Source organism: Rhineura floridana, chromosome 19 (genome assembly GCF_030035675.1).
Source record: "Rhineura floridana isolate rRhiFlo1 chromosome 19, rRhiFlo1.hap2, whole genome shotgun sequence".
NCBI classification, from domain to species: Eukaryota; Metazoa; Chordata; class Lepidosauria; order Squamata; family Rhineuridae; genus Rhineura; species Rhineura floridana.
This window is the reverse complement of record NC_084498.1, coordinates 11990660-12007165: the sequence shown is the minus strand read 5'-3', so window position 1 is coordinate 12007165 and position 16506 is coordinate 11990660. Positions and strand designations below refer to the sequence as shown.

The following is a 16506-nucleotide window of genomic DNA, read 5'->3' as shown; positions in this document are numbered from 1 at the left end:
GGGTCTACTTTGGCCCATGGTCCCAGGATATGGTCTGAAGGCACATGAAGCCACCACCTTGCTGAAACTATGTAGGTCTGGGTCTGGTCAGTGCCTGGATGGGAGACCAACTGGGAACCACATGTATGTTGCCTTGCATTCCTTGATTAAATAAAGGTGGGATAAAACAAGGCCATTATTTTTAATTACATTTTAAATTTAAATGTTTATTTTATTTTTTACAGACTGCTTAGAGGTTCTATTTACTCCCAGTTGTTCCTTGGCAAGCAGGGTTTGTACTTGGCACCTTTTAAATCTGATATCAAATACAAGCCCCATTGGGATTTGTTCCAGTCGGGAATTCCCAATCAGAGCCAATCCCTGCCAAAAGTGCCACTCAGGTGACCAGCAGTAACTTCAAGGCCTGCTAAGATCGGCTACACTCCAGAGTTTCCAAATGGGAATTATAGAATGTAGTTGATTTAAATGGAGCTTGATTTCTGCACTAATCAGCCAATCAGCAGTGGTTTCAAGCCCCGCTTGGATTGGCTGCAACCTTCCTGTGCAACACAAACTGAATTCAAGCTGTGCTGCAAAGGAAAAGTTATGTCACAGTGGCATCAGGTGATGGGTAGGTGAGTAGCCTGGCTCATCCGCTAAAGTAGCCAGCCGGGTGTAGAGAAGCCAAGGATTTGGCCTGCTGGGCTGTAAAGGTTCCCAAGCCCTGCATTAGAAAAAAGAAGAATTAGTTCAGAAATGGACAGCTACCATGGAAGTATCCAATATTTCATCCATTCATTTGTTGGCTCTGCTATCGTTTACAATGAGGCAACATCCCATATCTGAGCAGCTTCTATCATTGGTTCAGTCAAATCAGTCATATTGTTTTCTGATGGATGCAGGCAGTCGCAATGCAAAAACACAATCTGTCTTCACGCTGATATTTGTAAGCTGCTCTGGACCTCCTCCCCCTTTATGGCTGAAGAGTGGCATAAAAATGCTTTAAATCAAATCTTTAAATCAATCAATTGGTATTCGTGTGCAAGGGTCCTGGAGAAAGAGAGTGGAAGTGAAAGGGAGATATAGTTACCCTGGAATTGCTTTTTGAGCAATTTGTTGACAAATGCATCTGTTTCTGCAGTTCTTTCTCTTTAAAATGGGTTTATGTCAGGGATGGGGAACCTGGTGCCCTCCAAATGCTGCTGGGCTCCAGCTCCCATCAGCCCCAGACACCATGGCCAATGGTCAAGGATGATGTAAGCTGTAGTCCAGCAACATCTAGAGGGCCACAGATTCCCCATCCCTGGTCTAAGACATACATTCCAAACGTCAGTGGGAAGGCTGTAACACCATCAGAGGACTCTTATTTTCCTTCCACACTTTCTTTTTCTTGTCTTGTCTTTTAAAATGTCACTTTCCATATGCAAATTGAGAAGACACACTGTCAGCTCTAGGACACTGGCAACAATCTAGGGTGAGCCAAGAGCTAAGGGAGTAGTTAGTAGTCAGGATCAAAACTGAAGCCATGACTGAAGGGCAAACCAGACAGCAAAGGGGAGGAGCAAGCCAGGAGACAGGACTGAAGAATAACCAAGAATTTCACCCTGCCCTGCCTATTTGGCTCATATCTACAGCTGACAGCACGAGTGGGGAGCTGCTCCATCGGCTGCTCCGAATACCCTCTTACATGCCTTCCTGCCCAGGAGGACCCAGTGGCCAGCTCGGGTGGGAAGAGTCAGTCCAGGGCCTGAAGGTACTTCACTGAGAAGCTTCCATCTGCAATTCAGTGGCTCACCACATGGGGCAACTGCAAACAAATCCAGCTGCTCCTGACATTCTTCAGTCTCTCCAAGAAAAAGGGCCTTGCTAGATCAGATCAAAGGTCCTTCAGTCTAGTGTCCTGCTTCCCCCATCAGCCAATCACATGCATCTAAGAAGCCCACAAGCAGGGCTCAAATGAAACACCATCTTTCAGTATCAGAGGTGGCATTTAGTTGTGAATGGAAAGGAGACTGTGCTCCCTCCAGGGAGGGAGGGAGGGAGGGAGGAGGAAGGGGGTGATAGGAAGTTGATAGCCAGGAAGTCTCCTCCAGCCTCAACAGAGCACGAAGAATAGGCAACAGTTATTTCACTCAGGGACATTCCTGCACTCTTCTCCATTAATAGCGCAAGATGAAAAGAGTTGAGCCTAAGTGGCCATTAACATTTCCCTGTTCTGCTCTGGTCTCTCTTCTGAGCTCGTTTTTATAGCTCCTTGGACAGCCAGACAAAAGAGACAGTCAGAAAGTACAGAGGCTCATACTCTGCATCGGGGAGTCTCGTCTTCTTGGTTCACAACTCAATTTTCTTCAGCTGTTCTTCCATGCTGGCTCTCAGTTCATGTATTAAGTCAGGGATGACCAATGTCTGGGACCACCTTATGTTCTAGTTAGCAGATTGAGAGGAGAGGAGGATATCTTTTTGTTTGTGGTAGGCTTGCAACAATTCATCAATGGATCAATTATGGTTGCAGTCCTATGCATATTTACATGGGAGAAAGTGTAGTTGAAAACAATGAGATTTACTTCTGAGCAGACATGCCTAGGATTGCAATGTAAATTGATTAAATGTATTTTAATCCATAAAGCAGGGCCATCTTTTTAGTTGATCAAAAAGCACTGTTTTTTAAACTGATTTTTAATGGAAGAAGTGAAGATATCTGAGCTTAGTGGTGAAAATATGTTTTAGGGCTTTATTTTCATCCAGTTTTAGCAATCTGGAGGCCTCTAGATGTTTTGCAGTACACCTCTCATCAGACGCTGATGGGAGTTCAAGCCCAAAACATCTGGAGGGCACCAGGTTGGCAAAGGCTGCTTTTGCCCATGGCATTCTTTTCTTTTTCTTAGCTCATTTTTTACAACCACTCACGGCAATGGCAGCATCACAGCTTCCCACACTGGTCACCATTTCCATTCTTTCTATCCCTTCCCCACACCCGAATGTCCCTGGAATGATTCATATGTCACGACAAAACAGCAGAATCCTGAGGGAGCTTCTGGGGAGAGAAAATGCTGCCTGCCAACCTATATCTACAGAGAGATTATTTTTAAAAGCACCAAACAGCACTTCAGGCAAGCTGGTTGTGAATCAGAAAACTGGTGTTAATCACTACCAGAGAAAACCTAACCATGTCTACTCAGAATTCAAAGTGGCTTCCTGCCAGTAGGTGGGTTCAGGATTGGCACCTAAAGCCATACATTTATTGCAGTGACTAACATAAAAAAGATATTCATGGCTTTAAGACGTCAATGTCTCTGTTATGTTAGTCACACAGAGAGAAAATAGATGGGATGTATGTTTTAAAAAATAAATTTAAATGAACTGGACTACCATTAGCAAAGGTAAAGCCCCCAAATGGTAGAAGAACTTTGCACACACACATCAAAATCAGCTTCCATTTTTGGGACGCACCTTTTCACCTTCCCTTCCTGCCAGATATCTTGTCAGCTTATCAGCTTAGTATCAGTGGGTTAATCATGTAAATCTGGGATAAAAGCAGATTTTGTACGAATATAAGCAATTGAAGAATGTCAGCTGCATGTCCTTACTTTGGCTCAGATGTCACCCTGCTAAGAAATCAGACAATTGAAACTATTTCCATATCCTGGGATGTTAAGTACCAATAATCATGAATCATGGCCCATAAAGCTCAACTCAACCTTTTTCTGCCTGTAGGTTTGTTGTCATTTCCTATGCACACTTGCAGTTATACTGGTTACAGCATGCCTCCACCTCTGTTTCCTGAAACTAGAGGCACATGATATTAGTCAAACTCTGCCCTGAAGACTGAGTGTGCTTTGCTTTTAAGTCAGCTTCGCACAGACTTCAAAACTGATTGGCCATCAAACCTGTTGCCATCCCAAGGTGTGTCCAATGGAAAGTTTTGCTGTAGGCTCAGGCAGAGACAGTGATGGGCCCAACGCTTTGCTGTGGGTGGTCCTAAAATATCTGACATCAGCAGTGGGGAAGGAAGATGTGTTCAGTTGTGGGCAAATAAGTTTCAAAGGACAGCCAGACAAAATGGTCTTGTTGCTTTCGAAACAACTAATGTGCATGTAGCCTTAGACCTGTTCTAAACATACTGTTCCCTTCATGGTCTGGTGATGTCTGAATGCACTGTGCCACTTCAGAATACGGGGGGAGGGGGATCACTTAAAAAAACCCCTATTCCTCTATGTTAGTTAACTACCTTAGAATAGAAAACAGGCACTGGGGACAAAAGACTGGCCCTGATGCACTAATTTTCAGCTTGCAAGGATTTTGTTGTTGTTGACCACATAGCAGGGATATAAGAAGAAATCATTTTCCAGTCTGCCTCATATTGGTTGTCTGCAGCACAGTTTCCATTTCACTGCTGCTTTGTCTTCCGCCCAAAGCTACGCTATTCGTCTTGGTATCTGCTTGAGCAAAATTAATTAGTAAATTAAGTAATTACGCTGACACTCTGTTATTCACCCTATTCATTTCAGTGCAAAGGAAACACAGTGCAAGCAGAGGAGGGTATGATAAATTACATATAATTTGTGGACTGAAAGCAATAACAGAACCACCCTTATTCACTGGACCAACTTATGTCGGAATTCTCTGACATTCCTACAATAGGGAGGATTCAAAAGGAGTATCTTCCTCATTTTCCGTTGACAATAGGACAGTCCATTCTACCATGTCATTCTGTGGCGTGTTTATAGACCCAGCTCAAGACACTGAGTGTTTCTAGGCAAATGTGGGTATGGATATCCCTTTTCAGTTTCCTTCAGTATCCGTTATCACTGACCTTTCCTTGTCTTCTTATTTGATTTGCCTCGAAATTGAGGCTTTTATGCATTCCCCATCTCCATGCAAGCCACGACCTCAACCTTGCTGCTCAGAAGCTTTGCCCCAGGTGAGCTGGAGTCTCGTACCCAGTGAATTAAGTGGGAACAACATGTTGGTGCCTTAATGGGCCTGAACGCTAGCCCGTCTCTGTCAGCCAAATCTGAGAGTAATAGGACAGCAGAGGTGAATGGCTTTGCCTTTCCAAATGGAAGAAATGAATGTGCTTCTCCTGTTCCTATCTCTCCCGTCCTCCTTTTCATTTCCATCTCCCAACACTTCTTACATTGGAGGCTCAGTCAATTTTAGGCGCTTGAAATACGAAACCCATAGTTAAGCCTTTCTGCAAAATGTCTTGTATTGGCTTTCCCTCCATCCCATTGTTGCTTGCCATTCTTTCCTCCCTCCCTGCCACCCTCTTCTCTTCCCTGGTAGTGGGGTAAGGGTAACAACAATGGTGGTAGCAAGTTTTTTTTTTTGCTTCTCTCTCCTTCCCTCTCTCCCTGAGTTGGGATACCATTGCTTTCAGGAGCATAGGGGTCTTGGGAAATTTTAATTTACCTTGGCTTCGAAGCCCACTGGAGTTTATTGGACTTAGGAGCCCTGGAGAATTACATTTTCCAGATCTCCTTCAGCCTAGAACATTCTGCTGCAACCTTCTTCTAGGAACCTCAACGAAAGGAGAGGGAGAGACCTTGGTGTTGCCATGCTACCCCACCATCAAGTGTGAGGGGGTTGGTGTGAAGGGAACTGCCTAACCCATTCACTTTCTGAGAGCACTTGATAAGACCTAATGGATTTTTAAGTGTTTCAATAGAAAGATAGCAGCAAAAGGGGAGGGAGAAGCAAAGAAAAGAAGGAAAGTACATTGAGGCAAACCATAGAGGACAGCATAACTAAAATGCTACTTGAAAGAACGTTTTTAAAAAAACTTAAAATCACAGATATGAACAGAATTTCCTCCATGTGCAGAACTCTTGCAGCAAAGAGGAAGAACCAGTGGCTTATAAAACAAGGCTCCACAGGTTTGTGGTAATGCACATGCTTTGCATGTGGACAGGGCCGGCTCCAGGAATGCCGGGGTCCTTGGGCATCAGCTTGCCCTAGGCCCCGGCATGTGTGCATGTGCGTGTTTGCGTGCATCGCATTTGTGTGTGCGCATGCGCATGCGCGCACACCCCAGCCCCACCTACCTGTCTCCTGTCTTTTACTATTGCCCTTAACCAAGATGGCGGCCGCGGTTTTCCTAAGGGGATGAAGCCTCCACTGCCATCTTTGTTGATGGCATGCATGCGTGCTACGTGCACGCATCTCTGCCATCAACTAAGATGGCGGCAGGGGCTTCAGTACCTTAGGGAAACCGTAGCCACCATCTTTGTTAAGGGCAATGGTAAAAGACAGCAGACAGGTAAGTGGGGAGACATGGGGGGATGCTAGGGGCCTGCGGATCACAGAAGGGGAGCGGAGGGGTGGCTGAGGGGCCCCCTGTAGCTACAGGGGCTGTCAGGCCAGTGCCCAACCTGGCCGCCCTTTAGAACTGGCCGTGCATGTGGAAGGTCCCAGACTTTGATTCTGAGCATCTGCCTTCAGAAAGATCTTAGCTGCAGGTCTACAAAAGTCCCCTTATTGAGACTTTGGAGACCCAGTGCCAATGAGCTAACCCAGTATATGGCAGCTTTGTGTGAGCATGTAATCCTAATTCTGCAATTTGAGGCAGATCCATACCAAACATTTAAAGCACATCCAAAGCACTTCCCTCAAAGAATTCTGAGAACGGTGGTTTTCCCCCAAAGAGCTACAAATTCCCAGGACCCTTAACAAATTAAAGTTCTCATAATTCTTTGGGGAAAATGAAGTGTTTTAAATGTATGTTGGATGTGCTTTAAACATGCTGTTATATACATTAAACAGCTTTCTGCAATTTTTGCATTTCTGCATATCTATGATGCAGTCATGTTCTCCAGTCTTAATTCCCCCTCGGGCTTGGAGGAAGACACAGAACGGGAGGAAGCACACCTCAGGGAGCCACGATTCCCCACTTCAGGACTTTTAATTCAGAATATGTGGCCTTGCTGAACTCCTTGGACTTGTAAAACAGCTTATTGGAATGGCAGGGGTCCACAGCAGGACCAGGTCAGCAAAACTTCAAAAGACCTCTGCACTTTGCTGAGACAACAGCTCTCCTTGGGTGAGGATGCTTCAGTTAGTCCATTCTGGATGAGAAGGCTGACCTGGCTTGCATCACGGAGACCTGGTTGGATGAGGCCGCGGCCCCCATCTTGACGGCCTGACGCCCAGCGGGATTTCTGTTTGCGCAGGAGCTGAGTTCTGGTGGCCGGGGGGTGGGTGGAGTGGCGGTTATTTACCGCAGATCTGTTTTTTTCTAGGCCTCCCCTTCGTGAGTCAAAGATCGCTGACTGCCTCTATTGGTGGTTGGGCCCAATGGGTAGTCTTGGGTTTTTATTGGTATATCGTCCACCACGTTGCACATCGGACTCCTTAGCCGAGGTGCTGGAGGTGGTCTCGGATGTTCGTGCACAATCTCCAAACTTGGCTGTTTTGGGGGATTTCAACATGCATTCTGAGGCCTCCCTCTCAGGAGTGGCCCGAGACTTTATGGACACTATGGCAGCCTGGAGTTACTACCCATTCAAACAGGGCCTACACATGCAGCGGGGCATGCCCTTGATCTGGTGTTTGTGTCAGGAGAGGTGGGCAGTGACGTGGAAGTTGGGGGCTTGGCCACTGCCCCCCTGTCCTGGTCGGACCATAGTTAGAATAGACCTTCGTGTGTCACTGCTCCCTCGGAGGGGTAGAGGGCCCACTAGGATGTTTCGTCCTAGGCGGCTGATGAACCCTGATGGATTCATACGCAAGCTGAGGGATTCTTTTGATTTTACATATGGCCATTCTGCTGAGACCTTGGTGTCCAGGTGGAACGCGGGGATCTCCAAGGAGTTAGACTGGATGGCCCCAAAACATTCCCCCCCTTTAGACAGAAGCAGGAGAGCACCTTGGTATACTTTGCGGCTGCAGAGCTTACGGCGGGAGGTGAGACGGCTTGAACACTGTTGGCAGAAATCACACGCACAGGTGGACAGAACTCGGATTAGAGTAGCAGCTGGCGATGAGGATAGCAAAAAGAGAGTTTTTTGCAGCCTCTACTGCTGCCGCGGAGTGCTGCCCGAGGAGACTGTTCCAGGTGGTCCATAGTCTGGTGGGGCCAACTGCCCCAGACCCGACAGAGCAGGCCAAGGCCTCCTGTAACAAGTTTGCAAAACATTTTGCGGACAAAATCGACCACATCAAGAGCACCATTCCGCCTGCCACATCCTTAGTAATTGAACCTGAGGTGACCAGTGAGCGCTTAGGGTTGTGGGACCGTTTTCAGCTCCTTGCCCCTGAGGAAGTAGTTAGGGTCTTCTCCTCGCTTAAACCAACCTCCTGCATACTCGACCCTTGCCCAGCGTGGCTCATTATGAGCTGCAAAGACAAACTGGGCGAGGGGATCAAGGCAGTGGTTAATGCATCCCTTGGCGAAGGCCATCTGCCGCCTGCTTTTAAGGAGGCAGTAATAATTCCAATTCTGAAAAAGGCCTCCTTAGACCCTCTGAATTTGAACAACTGCCACCCGGTTTCAGACTTACCATTCCTGGGTAAGGTGGTCAAGTGGGTGGTGGCGAACCAACTACAAGCATACTTAGAGGAAGTGAGCTACCTTGACCCATTTCAATCAGGTTTCAGACCCAGACATGGGACAGAAACAGCGCTGGTTGCTCTGGTGGACAATATGAGGAGGACACTGGATAGAGGGGAATTTACCCTCCTTGTTCTCTTGGATCTCTCAGCAGCCTTTGACACTGTTGACCACGGTATCTTGTTAGATTGCCTAGAGAAACTAGGTATCGGAGGCACCGTTTTACAGAGATACCAGAGAGTGGTGTTGGGAGATGAGGTCTCTGAGTCCTGGCCCCTCACTTGTGGGGTGCCACAGGGCTCCATCCTCTCCCCGATGTTATTCAACGTCTATATAAGGCTGCTGGGAGATATCATTAGGAGATCCGGTATGCAATTCCATCAATACGCAGACGATACACAGATTTTCCACTCATTTAAATCCTTCCCACTGGTGGCGATAGAAATGTTATCTAAGTGTCTGGAGTCGATGAGGGATTGGATGAGCAGGAATAAGCTTAGGCTGAATCCTGATAAAACTGAGGTACTGTTGGTGGGTGACAAAGACAGGTGGGGATCACTGATCTGGTGCTCAACGGGGTACAATTGCCCCTGAGAGACCAGGTCCGGAGTTTGGGGGTCATTCTTGACTCCCAGTTACCTATGGAGGTGCAGGTGACGGCCGTTACTTGGGCAGCGCTTTATCAACTTCACCTCATATGTAGGATACGCCCTTACCTCCTGAGCCGCCTGCTCCCTTCAGTAGTACATGCTTTGGTTCCATCTCGTTTGGACTACTGTAATGCTTTATATGTGGGTCTTCCCTGGAAAACGGTCCGTAAGCTGCAGCTAGTGCAGAATGCGGCGGCTTGCCTGATTAAAGGCAGCCGCCGCCGAGATCATATTACCCCAGTCCTCAAGGAGCTGTACTGGTTACCGGTGGCTGCTCGGGCCAAATTCAAGGTCCTGGCTTTAACCTTTAAGGCCCTATTTGAGGCCAGCCCACTCTACCTAAAGGGACGCCTCCACTCTCACCAGGGGCATCAGCTAACAAGATCGTCCACGAATGGTCTACTCCTTATTCTCCCCATAAAAGCAGCTAGATTGGTGAGGACCAGGTCTAGAGTCTTCTCAGTCATGGCTCCCTCACTTTGGAACTCCTTGCCAACTGACCTTCACCAGGCCCCCTCCTTGCTGTGTTTTCGACAGGCCTTGAAGACCCGGCTCTTTAACCAGGCATGGCAGGGGGGTTAGGTTGTCAGATTGCAGTTCTAGGGGGGGGTTTAATTTTTTAATGTTCTCTGTTTATGTTTCTATATGGAATGTATTTGTGTTTTGTTGTATGTCGCCCAGAGTGTCAGATTAATCTCTGCCAGATGGGCGTCTAACAAATCTAATAAATAATAAATAAATAATAATAATTCCGCAGGGTTCTATCCAAGGTCCTGAAAGCCTTGTCTTGTTTGCCTTGCCATAAGCGACTGCCTTACCAGATGTGACCCTGCTCTCCAATGAAGTTTATTTCCCTGGATCTTCAAGCCATGATAGGGCAGGACAAATACTTTCACTAGACACAGGGAAGGAGATAGACAGGGCACTGAGACCTCAGCCTTCTTAAACAATGGAAATCCATTGCAGCCAGCTTTTCTGGCTTCTGGCATTCACCAGGAACTATCCATGGACTTTTGAACAGGAGTGGGGAACTTGTGGCCCTCTAGATGTTGTTTGTCTTCCAACTCCCATCAGTCCAGGAAGCATGGACCATGGATGATGGGAGTTGTAGTCCAGCAATACCTGGAGGGCCATAGGTTCCCCATCCAATCTATGGACTAGAAAGTTTTGTGTGTGTGTGTGTGTGTGTGTGTGAGAGAGAGAGAGAGAGAGAGAGAGAGAGAGAGAGAGAGACAGAGACAGAGACAGAGAGAGAGATTGAGATTCTCAGGAAATATATCACTGTGTTTTCCAACACACACACAGAGTGGTGGGATCACAGTATGCACACAGCACAGAGCATTGCTCAAGAGAACTGCCAGAATGGATAGAAGACAACAAGATTCCACATACTCTACCTGTTTGGGGGTATGGAGCAACTCCTGGGCAACAGCAGTAGCCACAATAGCCTGGTTATTCACTGCACTGGGCTGAAGAAAGAGTGACAATCCAGCTACCAGCTGGACCCCCATATCTGTGATGGTCACCTTGTCATCCAACACTGTCACAGTCTTCTCTGCCAAGATGGAGTCAGACAATGGAGACAAGACCTTTGGGGGAAGCCAGAAAGGAATCTGTTTAGGAAGAGGTTAAAGAGTAACAGTTCCCCTCTTCTTTATGACAATTGATATTTTCTCGCATGGATATTTCAAGACTCCAAACATCTCACATAAATGTCAGTGGTGGGTCCTGATGAACTCATGTCATTACTGGCCTATCAAATGTAATACAACTTTATCCATGATTGGTGAATGAGTTGGAAAAGTGACTTTGACACAGACCAATCTAGACCTTGGTGAAACTGAAGAAGACAGCTACACCCCTTGAGACATGCAAACATAATCCTATAGCTCACTGGTAGAGCCACATGCTTTATATAAAAAAGGACCCAGGTTCAATCCTCATTATCATCAAGTTAGGCTGGGAAAGAATCCCAGCACCACCAAGTAGTGTTAAAAAGCCAATACTAGTTAGTGTAGACAACTTGTGGCCCTCCAGATGTTGCTGGACTCCAGTTCCCAACCAGCCAGTCAGAATAGCCAATGATCAGGAATGATGGGAGTTGTAGCTCAACATCTGGAGGGCCACAGGTGCACCATCCCTGATGTAAATAGATGGATTAAGGCAGATTCCTATGCTCCTATCAGATAAGAAACCCTTGTCTGAAACCCTAAAGAGCGACTACTAGTCAGTGTTAACAAAACTAGATGGACAGATGGTCTGACTCTGTATAAGGCAGCTTCCTAGGTGGAACTGACAGCACATCCTGACAGGCACAAGGAATATCAAATTCCAACATGTTGCCTGTTAATGGAAGCTGGGTTATCCAAGCGTACAATGTTAGACAAGAGTGGTATATTTAAGAAGTGTTGGAACACCACAAAGTGGCAAATATTGGACCAGCTTCCCTGCCCTGGGAATTGTAAGCAGCAGTTAAAAGTTGTTGTCAGTGAGACTGATGTACTGAGGTTCTGGCTTAGTGAGGTCAGGAAATACAAGAGAAAGAGCCACGGACAACATCCCTTCTATACAGCCTCCTTATATACAGATAATTCAGAAACCATCAAAGCCTCTTTCTTTGCTTGTACTGTGCATGGATCAGGCCTTGAGTGAATGAAACTAGACATCTGGTAACATCTTAGTAGAAAAACACAGCTATACATATAATGGTTAAATTAAGATGAATCAACAGAGGACCTGAGGAAAGGGGAAGCCAAAGGGGCTTTCTGTAATGAGTAGGAACAGGATAGTAGGGAAACCTTGCAAGGCTGATTGGGTAAGGCCCAGGGCAGGGTTGCCTGAGGTTTAGCCATCTGAGCTCTTTTGGGGGAGCAACAGGCAGTATGGCTTTTGCCTAGATGTGAGGACCCATTTTCAACTAGAGGGCCGCATTCTCTTCTGAGTAGCCTTCTGAGGGCCACATGGCAGTGTGGGCCAGAGGCAAAAGTGAGCAGAGTAACAATGTAATTTGTAGAGTTGGCTAGTTTCTACACACTCAGACAGCCCCTCTGAGTCCTCTATCCCGATAAGCAAGTGGCATGATCAGTGTTCAAGAACACATTCTAGCTAGGAAAAAACACTTGGGGTGCAAAGCAGAGCCAATGAGGCTTGTGACCTGGAACAGCAGGTGTGGGTTGAGGAGAGTTTGAAGGACCAGATAGACAGGACTGGAGGGCTGCATTCAGCCCTTGGGCCTGAGGTTCCCTACTCCTGCTTTTGCCCATCCTCAGGATCTGATCAGGCATCATGCCCAGGAACCATGTTACTAATTCGAGGCATCCAAGGGAGCTTCAACTCTGTCTTTATTGAGCAATAAAACCATGGAACAGGATGCTGTCCTACCTAGGTACAACCACAGCAGTTCAACAGATGGCAACCATTGTTAACTGACCTGGACCATTGTCATGCCAACTTCCTGTCCCACCAGAACCTTGCCCCCCTGCAGCTGGGCCACGTGAGGCTCTTCAAGCTTCATGAAGTCCGTCACCAAATCCGTAATGTCGAACTGCCAATCGGATCCGAGCAAATAGGTGAGCTGTCCCCATGGGCTGGCATCCTCGGCCACGAACTGGGTGAGAACGCGCACCATGGCATGCTGATACTGGAGGGCGCAGCCTCTTCCTTTTCGCTCATCTTCGTCCTCATCGTCACTGTCCCGGGTAGGTCTGAAAGGTTATTATTTGTACTTAACATTTGTTCCCAAGCAGCACAGATATCTAAGGGGCATGCCTCATGTATGCAGAAGTGCCTTCTATAAAAGAAGTGCTCCTCAGAAGCATCTTGAGCACTCTCGTTTGGAGAAACCAAGGAAGACCCACATATTCCATTACAGTTACTGGATCATGGCCAATGCACTTCCCCATGTGACTCTAGTCAACAATGAGTGTTTTCTCTCTTGAGGATGCTTTGACAAAGGAATTTAGCTCAGTGGTAAAGCACATGCTCTCTTTGCAGAACATAAGGATGCAGGAATCTCTTCCATCTCTCTCAAGCAACCCTTTAGTCATCCAGGAAATAAATCTAGTTACTCCGTATTATTGCCAAAACCAGAGTGGACAATTGCAAGGAGATGCATTCTGACCCCAAAGGCAAAAAAGGCACATAAGAAGATGTCTTATACTGAGCCAGACTATTGGTCCATCTAGCTCAGTATTGTCCCTGCTGACTGACAGTAGCTCACGACGGTTTTAGACAGGGATCTTTCCCAGCCCTACCTGGAGATGTTGCAGATTGAACCTGTGACCTTCTGCATGCAAAATATGTGCTCTACCACTGAGCTATGTTTCTTCCCTAGACGGTCTTGTGCTCAATCACTGGTACCTTCAGTTAAAACAATCCATTAGCAGGTGGCGGCAAAGACATCTGCCCCAAACCCTGGAGAACTGTTGCCCATAAGAGTAGAGAATGCTGGTCTAGATAGACAATCTGACTTGCTATATGGCAGCTTTCTATGCTCCACACTGGGAAGGAGTACATACCCCTATGCCCTCTTCAGCAATGCTCTGCTGTCATCCCATTGTCACAGACAATGCTCTTCCTCACACACACCCCACCTCATGGCTTGCAGCGGGGGGAGATAAATTTGGGCAAAGGACCCCAAGTTGCTGCCCCAAGGAGACCTTTTCAATGAAAATGGTTGAAGGCTCAAAGCTTCTTTTCTATTTATCAAACAGTCCAGTTTCTGTGTTTCAAACTTTGACGGTTCTCTCCCTACAGGCAAGGGAAACTGGAAGGATTTGAAAAATCACATGATTAATCTTCCTTCTTGTGTTCCGAGGAAAAGATATTGCTTTAGATGAGCCACTACCAAGCTTCCAGTGTTATCTCTTGTGTGTCAATCTTCCTTAGCAGTGGGGAGGGAAAAGTGGGAAAGATTGTGTGAGATGGCACTTGAGGCCCTTCCAGCTTTCTGTGCCTCTAGGTAAGGTAATCTCCAGGTTTCTAAGGAGGTAAGCTAGGCTGATATCAGAATATCAGATACATTCAGCAACAAATCCCACCTCTTGTTAGAAAAAATGGGGACTCTCCAGCCTTTTATTTGGCTCAGCTCAGTATCTGAAACGTCGATCTGAAGAGGCAGGCGTGGCACCCATACGGTAACCTGCAGAGGAGCATTCAGGTATTGGTAGGTGAAGTTGACCATTACATTCACCTTGCCTTTCATTTCCTTGCCGTTGACATAAACATAGTCACACCTGTCGGAAACCTATAAGAAGATAAGGAAGAAGAAGCTTTAATGGCTGATGCCAACATATGCACCATTTGAAAAGCTGTAGTGTCCTTCTGCAAAGTAGTGCCCTCCAGAAGTTTTGGAATTACATTATTTTTAATATAAGTACTTACAGAAAATTGAGGCTGATGGGCACCATCGTAGAAAAGGTGTTCACTTTCCCCTGTCAGGGAATGACCAATTTCTGACCATCTTAGAAGTTCCTTGTCATACAGAAAGGAATGTCTCTTCTAAGCAATGCATACAGCAGAGTTGGGAAGACTTTAAACCAGAGATAGTGAACCTGTGACCCTCCAGATCTTTTTGGGACCCCAACTCCCATCAGCATGGCCACATGGTCAGGGCTGATATAAGGGGTACCCAACAACACCTAGAGCCAGACTGGAGAAGGCTGGGCTGTAGCATCAAGCAATGGCCTGCATGTGTGAACCCCCATTGCACATCCAAAACACAGGGTTTAGAAACCACTCCACATCACCCTCAGTCTTCTGTATACTCCTTCCTGCCCCTTTAGAGGAGAGACCTGACTCTTTGTTCTGTAGGAGAATTGACCCCCAATAATTTGAATCAGGCTAATGTCTGGTTAGATTTGATCAAGGGCAAATCCTTGATTTGCTAAGTGCTGCTAAGGACCAGGTACCCAAAATAAACTAGACACCTGGTAACATCTTAGGGGAAAGACACAGGCAAAAGCTAGCTATACATATAATGGTTAAATTAAGATGAGTCAACATGCGAGGACCTGAGGAAAGGGGAACAATTTCGTTTAGAGATGGGCCATGTCTGGAAAAGTGTGTATAGGCACAAGTGAACCTGTGCCCATAATCTCAATTGTGGTTTGGGGTTAGGATATTTAGGGGACACAGCAGGGGACATACTGATCAAAAGGATAGAGAAGTAGGACCTCATTCTAAGGACAAGAACATGGAACACACACAAATAGGGATAATCTCGGGGGGAAGTCCAGGTGACACATGTATTTGTTCCGGACCAATATGATAGTTAGACATTTACCTCATTAGTGATGCTACAGTGCGCTTGGTAAGGGCAATTGGGAAAGATATTTAATTTAATCAGGTGCATGGGAAACAACTGGGATCTTCTCTTCAGAATCTGGGAGGTCCCACCTCCAAGGGTGTAAAATGTCTTTATGTGGGATTCTGTCTTTCTAAGATGCTCTGTGTTGCATGGGTATGTATTCTGATTTACTGCTGATAACCTTTAAGCCTTTTAATTCTGGATTAGGGACTATTCTTAACTCTTTAGTCTATTTCGAGTATCTGATGGTTCTGTCCAACTGGCTAAGCCTACCCTTACAAACCTAGACTGTGATAGCTAGAGGACTATCTGCAGTCAGATTTTATAATTAAATTGAGATCACACATCCAAAGAAATTAGACCTAAATATAATTCCTTCAGTTCCAGTATTGGATACAAGACTGTTTTGGACTAGGGATGCTTCTGGAATTTCAGTGTGTGTGTGCATTCCAGAGTAAACTCACTTGATCTTGCAGGTTCTGAATTAATATGTAGATCAGAATATGGCCCACTACAAAATAGTCACTCCTACCAAATCCTACAAGGTAGCCTGAAGGCAGACAGCTTTTTCTCTCTTCAACAACCCTATATAAAGAACGGGACATCATTGGTGTAATATGATCAACCTAATAGGTCCCTGCCAAAAATCTAGCTGCTGAATTATGCACCAGCTAAAGTTTCCTGAACCACTTAAAGGCAGCTTCACATATAATACATTGTAGAAATCTAAAGTTGAGGTTACTGGAGTGTAGATCACTGAAGTTAGGCTATCCATATCCAGATAGGGGCATAGTAATTATTTGATAGCGCTAATAGTTATTATCTGTAGATGTAGGTTTATTTTGCATGGAATATTGTTGGGGAGATGCACATATTACTGAAACACCCCCTCCAACAACAACAAACCAGAAACACAAGTCACCAATGAACCCTTTTGTTCCCATTCCTTAGATAAGGTGGGGAACCTTCAGCCACCAGGCCTTACCATTTGGCCTGGGAGGCTGTTTATCTGAAACCACACC

At 46.1% G+C, this 16506-nt stretch overlaps 1 protein-coding gene across 2 annotated transcripts in view; it reads right to left on the bottom strand.

The window, feature by feature from the left end:
* The window catches only part of TMEM132C (transmembrane protein 132C), a 369933-nt gene that overhangs the window by 8005 nt on the left and 345422 nt on the right, over window positions 1-16506 (bottom strand). For both annotated transcript variants that reach the window (XM_061602881.1, XM_061602882.1), the window contains 3 exons: window positions 14217-14422; window positions 12608-12881; window positions 10575-10766 (listed from right to left, as the gene is read on the bottom strand). In XM_061602881.1, coding sequence (XP_061458865.1) covers window positions 10575-10766; window positions 12608-12881; window positions 14217-14422 — 672 coding nt within the window. The remainder of the gene's footprint in view (window positions 1-10574; window positions 10767-12607; window positions 12882-14216; window positions 14423-16506) is intronic.